Source organism: Tamandua tetradactyla, chromosome 3, assembly GCF_023851605.1.
Source record: "Tamandua tetradactyla isolate mTamTet1 chromosome 3, mTamTet1.pri, whole genome shotgun sequence".
Taxonomy (NCBI): domain Eukaryota; kingdom Metazoa; phylum Chordata; class Mammalia; order Pilosa; family Myrmecophagidae; genus Tamandua; species Tamandua tetradactyla.
The window spans coordinates 78,132,036-78,139,694 of record NC_135329.1 but is presented as its reverse complement, the minus strand read 5'-3'; the positions used below and the strand labels follow the sequence as shown (position 1 = coordinate 78,139,694).

The following is a 7,659-nucleotide window of genomic DNA, read 5'->3' as shown; positions in this document are numbered from 1 at the left end:
AACCCCAAGTGGCAGCCTTGCTCTCTCTTGGCCTTTGGCTTCTGTCTATGTCCCAAGGGTCAGCCTCTGGCCCAGGGTGGGACAGAAGGGGGTTGAGAGGGGGAAGGTAGAATAGACACCTGCTCCTGCCCACATGTCACAGAAGGTGTAGCTTAATGGCTGTGCAGTGGGAAGGAAAGAAAGGGACACCAAGCTGTGGCTTATGGGGTAGCACTCCCAGCAATGGAGCCTTGCAGGAGGACTATGAAACAGGAGGGACCCCCCCAAAAAACACAGAATACACTGAATCCTTTATTTCCACAACTTGGGCTTATAAAGGGACATGAGCCAAAGACACAGGATGAGTGTAAATGGTGCAACTAGCTCTTTGAAATCACATGTTTAAAGGAAAAACATTCTGTCTTTTTCTGATGCAATAATTGTCACAGTCAGATGCACAGCTTCCCAATTAAAACTGCTGGGCTTAGTTTCTTACATGCATTTAGTAGCTTCTTGGACTCCAGAGACACACCTCCCAAAAGGCGCCCAGGGCTCATGGACGGGAAGAGGGCCCTCCAGCACTGGCAGACAACACTGATGGCCACCAGCTGTGGGGGGGGGCAGGTCTCGACAGGGGGACCACAGAGAGCCACGGGGTCCTGGATGTCCAAGATGAATCTTAGGCCACACCCAGGTGACATGTCCCCACCAGCAGGTCCTGCTGGAGAGACGTGCAATAACTAGAACTAGGGGTGTATCCGTGCGGGCTCCTGTTGGCTTCTCCCTGGGGTGGAAGCAACCCCAAGGGGCATGACTAAGGAGCAGGGAAGTAGAGGCAGCTCCTCAAATGGGCACCAATGCTCCCTCTTAGAACAGCTAAACCGTTACCACGGACACACCTGCTTACTGTGGAAATGGAAATGATGCCACTGTTTGCAGTGCATCCTACCTCTTTGTCTAGCCCTGTCTGAACCTGCCCTACCATCCATGCCCAGGAGACGCTGGTGGACTGAGTGAGTGGTATGCCAGAGAGCTGCACCAAGAGAAGGAGCCACTGGCAGGTGCACGCGGGGAAGGTGCCCACCCGGGGGCTATGTGAACCTGGAGCACTTCCCCTCCTGAACATAAGCCGTAAAGGGTGTGTAAACTGCAGTGAGACACCAAGCAGCCTGGACTCCTGACAACTCCATGTGGCTGGTGAGGCCCGGTGCACACACGCAAACAGTGCATACATGTGTTTTATAAAGAAGCTGCAACTTCCACCTGGCTCACTTGCACTTTTTTTATTATTTTGGCTTGAGTAATCTTCACACACATACAGTCCATTCACAATGTACAATCAGTGGCTCACAATGTCATCACAGAGTTGTGTATTCATCACCACGATCATTTTTAGAACATTATGCATCACTCCAGAAAAAGAAATATAGACTCATAGATCCCATATCCCTTACCCCTCTCACTCACTGACCACTAGTGTTTCCATCTACCCAATTTATTTTGCCCTTAGTCCTCCCTATTATTTGTTTACTTTTTATCCATATTTTTTACTCATCTGTCCATACCCTGGATAAAAGCATCAGACCCAAGGTTTTCACAATCACACAGTCACGTTGTAAAAGCTATATCATTATACAATCATCTTCAAGCATCGAGGCTACTGGAACACAGCTCTATAGTTTCAGTACTTCCCTCAGGCACTCCAATACACCATAAACTAAAAAAGGATCTCTGTAGAATGTGTAAGTATAACCTCCAGGGTTCTCTCCTGAACCCCTTGCAGACACCAGCAGCCATGCTGTATGGATCTAATGCCGCAGAGAGGCCTGGATGGCAGGACATGGCACCTCCAGTCACGGCCACGTGGGTTGTCTCACCAGTGAGCCTGCCAGCCCTGGGCCAACTGCGACCCCAGTGCACATCCTGACAGCAGCCTCGCCGAGACCCCTGGCCAGGCACAGCAGTGGGCTAGGTTATCCCAGCTTCCCAGCCCTCTAGAACTACCTGAGATGGCATTCATCGATTAAGCCACTAAGTTTGGCATAATTTGTTCTGCAGCAAAAGATAGGTAATTACAAAGGTGCAGCAGGGACCACACAGGACAGGTATGGGAAACCAGAGGGGAGAGCGGGAGGGTGGAAGCAAGCTGCCATTCTGGCCATGCCCATGGAACAGCAGGCAGAACTCCTGCAGCACTGGCCCTCGAGACTCCCCTAAGGGCATGCTTCTGGGCAGCCTCCCTACTCAGCAGGGAACATGAGAGCAAAGGGAGCCTTAGGTGACGGGTATGTGGCTTCGAACTTCTCTATCACTTCCTGTCAACCCATGTGATGGGTGAATAAACTGAGGTCAGGAGCCACATGCCCAGGTCCCCTGACTGCAGCCCCTGACACAGAACCCAGCCCCCATGCTCTGTCCCTGGAGACTGGTGCTTTGGGCCATGCAGATGGAGCCAGGAGCTGCATCCTTTCCATCAGCAGCAGCTGCTGGAGTGTTATGGTGCCCGTCGCATGCCAGGCATGGCACCAGGCCACATGACCCTGTATGACCCCCATCATGCCTGCACTCCCCTTTCTGGGGCAACTGCTGCCCCCACTTCCTGTAACAGCAGTGTCTCAGTGGCCCATCCTCACCCTCAGTCACTGCCTGGTGCCCTCGGAACCTGGACCGGGCAAAGTGCACAGCTGCCCGGGGACGCTGGCATCCCTCGGTTTTCCTTTCCCCAAACCCTCTGACTTTTTCCTTTGCTGCCTCCTTCCCACCCCTCAGACCAGATCAGGCTCTGGCCAGCAACCTCTCAGTGCACTCTGGAATCAGCACCAGGTACCTGCCATGTTGGCTGAGCCAGGTGGGCCTGGGGCCCTGTGTCAGAAGCCAACCTCGCTTCTCTCCAGCCACGTGACCTCGGCAGGTGCATGAGTGTTCTGAGGCACAAAATGCAGACACATCAGCCTTGCCCACAGGTTCAGAGAAGGGGTAGGGTGTGGTGGGCTCCAGAATCTGACTGCCTGGAGACCACCTATTCACTGCGTAGACCTGGGTAGGTTATTCCCCTGAACATTAGTGTCTCCTTCACAAATGTGGACAAATACCACTGTGAGATAAGCAAACAAAAAGGTGCTCATTCTCATTAGTCATGAGGGAAATGCAAATCAGTATGGTGAGGCGCCATGCCACACCTAATAGGACAGCTAAAACCAGAAAGACAGGCAATAACAAGTGTGAAAAGTATGAACCACCACACCACCACGCTGCTGCTGGGAATGTAAAATGGTGCGGCCGCTGTGAAAAAACAGCTTGGAGGTTGCTCATAAAGTTAGACGGAGTTACCCCACGAGCCAGCAATTCTGCACCTAAGTTTTGTATGCAGTAGAAATGAAAAAGCTTTCAAACAGAAACTTGCCCACCCATGTTCATTGTGGCATTATTCACAATTGCCTAAAGGTGGAAACAACCCGTGTCCACCGACAGAAGAATGGATAAACAAAATGTGGCACATCCAGGAAATGGTTATTATTTGGCCTTAAAAAGAGGTTCTGATCATGCTATGAAACATAACAACCTTCAAAATTTTACGCTACAAGAAAGAAGTCAGGCACAAAATGGCACGTGCTGTATGATTCCATTCATGTGAGTTGTCCAAAGAAGGGAAATTCATAGGGACGTACAGTAGATTAGAGGAGGTGATGGTTGTCAGCAGCCAGGGCAGAGGAGAATGAGGGGTGGTTGCTTAGTAACGATGGGCCTGTGGGGGGTGAGAATGTTCAAGAACTACATAGTAATGATGGCTGTACAATACTCAGCACTAAACACCCCTGAACATTACACTTTAAAATGGTTGAAAAAAAAGGTCAATTCTATGTGCATCAACCGCAGTTAAAAAAAATACACTGTTGTGTGTAAAGCAAAGCAATTCCTGTGACATGTCTGGCCCAGCACCAGGTGGACACATGCCCATCACCAGAATCCAGTTAACTTGTCCCTCCCCTGCCCCCAGGTACCCTTCCCCTGGACCCCACGAATCTGCCTCGACTCAGAGGCTCACGAGATATCTGCAAAGTCCCTTTGGCAACAAGACCCTTTTCCAAAACAAACAAAACAGCTACAACCTGCAGCTCCTTGGGTTCTGTGGGTGAAGTGCCTGAGCCAAGGCCCACCCAGCTGCCCCCAGCCCAATGTACCCCTCCATGGCCTGAGGCTGCCCCCCCACCCCCACCCCGCTCAGAAGCACATGTGAACCTGAAATGCAGACATGCTATGGGCACTTGTTCATCTTTTCACCCCACCTCCACCCAGGTGCCTGGTTCAAGTGTGGGTCTGGAGCAAGGGACACCCCTACCCCCCCAATGCTAATGTCCACAAGGAGCAGATGGTCATCCACATGTCACCTGGGAGGGAGGGGCACCTGTGTAGAGGAGAGGCCCAGCATGCTGGCACAACTTCAGGCCCCCAGAATGGGGGAAGAGAGGTCGCACGGACCACTGCTGGACAGGGCCCCTCCAAATCAATGCCCGGTCAGGGCTCCAGGGCAAGCAGGGGGCAAAGCACTAAAGAACACATCCATGGGATGCCATTTGAGCCATGAAAGTAAAAATGTGCAGCACCAGGTGTGGCTCTGCTCAGGAACACGGCCACAGGGTGAAAAAAAATGGTCTTTGATGCTTGGGGATAAATCAGCAAACTCAGGACCTGTCTTGGCCACACTGATTGTTTTATATCTCAGGCTGTGGGCACACAGCTTATTTCTATTATAACTTTGTGCTTTTAGTTCAAGACTCCTAACAAATTGCAAAGATGGTGAGTACAGAGAGTCCCCTGCTCCCTTGCTCAGCTTTCCCCAACAACGTTGGACAATGCTAGAAACTCGTGACAGGCCTTATTTGTGCCTTCTCACGTGCCAGAGTATATAATAGTGAAATACTTTTTCAGGGATTCCATTTGGCCAAAGGCAGGTGGTGGAGAGCACAGGTAGCACCTGGGCTCCCCTGATGTCCAAAAGGCCACGCGGAAGGGCAGATCTGGCCTATGTGTAGATCTTGGGCCTTGCAGATGGAAACCTGTCTCCATCCACAGCCAGTGTGGGGGTTTGGGGGGACTCACCTCGATATTGTCCGTTTTGGCAACTCCCCAGTAAAGCTTTCCCTCCTGCATATCCAGGGCCAAGCCATTGGGTCACTGGAGGGAAGAGTTCACCAGGACATGCTGCTCCTGCCTGTCCAGCTTGGCACACTCAATTTTGGGGTTTTCTCCCCAGTCTGTCCAGTACATGAGGTGGGGAGGGAAGGGGAAGTAGCCATCACTGGCAGGGCTCCATGCACCTTGCACTCTGCTGCACCCCTTGAGCTGAGTACCAGGCCTGTCCCACCTCACCTCACCTGGGAGGGGCTCCAAGTCCACCTGCAAACTTGGCCTTCTAGGCTCTTGGATTCCAGGTCAGAGGACAAGGAAGCTGTCTAGGGACCCCTCCCTCAGGTAAGTTTCCAGGAGACACCTTCCAGGGCCAATGTCTTCCCTAGCCCGGGCCGTGCCTGGTGGTGGGAAGCTCTGCACCTGTGGCCCTGAAATGCAGGTGGATGGCAGGGTAGTTGATCAGAGCAACTTAGAGGGAAGCAGAGGCAGAGGCCAGCCCCAGGACACTGGCCACAGAGGGGCACAGCAGGCTGCCTGGCTATTGTGCTCTGAAGTAAGAGCCCTTGCTCTAAGGGCCAAAGGTGCACATTTGCCAGGAACGTGCTGCTCCACAGTTAAAGCCCCTGCCCCAGACACCTGTGTGGGTTAATTCTCTAGAGTGCCTGGCAGCCCATGGGCAGCTGAGAATCAAAACTCAGGTTCTGCCCTGTAGAGCATATTCAGGGCACAAGAAAGCCCAGGGTGGGGGGAATGCTCTCTCTAGAGCTTCAGTCGTGGGGTTCACGAATTCCAGGAGCCCCCTGCCCATTCACTCCACCCACAATGAAGCCCCAGGGGCTTCTCAGACCCCTGGAGTCCCGGGGTAGACAGGGGCTATGGAATTCTCTCCTCAATCCCTACAGCTCCCTACATGCTCCCGAGCCCTGGGCCTGGGGTGTTAACATTTTGTGACTTCTCTTTTGGGCAGAGTAAGGGACTCCAGAGGACTGGTTCCCTGACCCTGGCATGGGGCTTCCTGAGACTGCCTGGGGACAGGATGTGGCTTTCCCTCCCAAGCCGGGTGCAGGCTCTTACTCGTCTCTAGGACCCACAGAATCGTGAAGGTCAGAGGAGCCAAGACCACTTCTGGTGCTGTGGGTCACACGCCTGGTGAGAATGGAGAAGCCCAGAGAGAGCAGGGGCCAACCTGACATCACACAGCATCTGGGAGCAGGAAGTACCCGGGGACTTCCCTTATACACCCCCAGTTCTGACCTCTGCAGTCCACGGCCCAGTCTCCCCTAGGTCAGGCCAAGCCTGCACCCCAGTTCCTGTTTCTTGCCTCAGGAACCAGGGGACTGAAGAATGGTTCTGGGGTCGTGGGCCCTGCCTTCAAAGTAAGGGTGGGAAGCCCATCAGGATCTCCTACTCCAGGCTTGAGAGGCTGTAATCCAATTCTGCCACTAGAGGGTGGACACGTGCCAGCAACAAATTCACAAGCCCAGGGCTGGGGAAACTGAGGCAGGCAGGTGGGGAAGGCAAGGAGCCCTCCAGCACTTGGACATGCCCCGAGTGCCCGACTATATGGAAGCCCCTGAAACTCAAGCTCAGGTTTACTTAGAGACGTGTGTGCAAAGTGCTGAGGTGGTGGGGAAGGGAGATGCAGAATTTAAAAAGATTTTCTTCCTCTGGGCTCCACACCCAAAATGTCCTGTTGACAAACTACCTGTTATTAAAGTCCCTGGCCCCACGCTTCCTCCTCTAGGAAGCCTGCCTCCCACACCCAGTGGCTGGGCCGATGCTCCCACTCACACATGCACACACACACATGCACACGCATATACACAACCCTCCCACAGCCTGCCCCCTGCTGGGCACCACGCTTACTGACCACAGCTCATGGGGATTCTGGCACGTGCCCCCTTCCCTCCCTGCCAATGCCACACCCAGAGTAGGGGCAGAGCACAAGTGTGGAGAGGCAGTGCCACGTCTTCAGAAAGCAGGGAGGATTCAGGGCAGAGGTCCCACTCCGTGACCTGGGGCACCCCCAGAGCCTCAGTTTCCTCATCTGTAGGAAGAGTCTGCTGGACCTGACGGTGACTGCATCCCTGTCTCCTTCTAACATCAATGGAACCATAAACCAGATGTCAGGGGGCCGCCAGCTCAGTCCAGCTCCACGGGGAGGTGCCTACAGGCAGTAGCCCCCTGAGATGGCTGGTGGACGGCGGGGGGTGCACAAAACTATCAAAAGTGGCTGTGGGGTTCCCAGGCAAAGTGAGGGGCAGAATCATGGGGGGGTGTCAAATCCCATCTGGATGTTCCTTCTATCGAAGGCATGGACAGATGAGTTTAAAAAAAGGATAAAAATCAATGAATAATAAGGAGAGAGAAAGGGTAAAAACTGGGTAGATTAAAATACCATGGGTTAGTGAGAAGGAGGGGTAAGGGGCATGGGATGTATGGGTTATCTTTTTTCTTTTTATTTCTTTTTCTGGAATGATGCAAATGTTCTAAAAAGATAATGGTGAAGAATACACAGGTATGTGATGATACTGTGAGGCATTGATTGTA

The 7,659-nt window shown here is 52.9% G+C and overlaps 1 protein-coding gene across 1 annotated transcript in view; it reads right to left on the bottom strand.

Moving 5' to 3' along the window:
* Nucleotides 1-5,130, bottom strand: part of LOC143675661 (uncharacterized) — a 9,069-nt gene extending 3,939 nt beyond the window's left edge. The window contains 2 exon segments of the mRNA XM_077151743.1: nucleotides 476-587; nucleotides 5,080-5,130. Of these exon segments, the coding sequence (XP_077007858.1) occupies nucleotides 476-587; nucleotides 5,080-5,130 (163 nt within the window).
* Nucleotides 5,131-7,659: the final 2,529 nt, after the last annotated feature.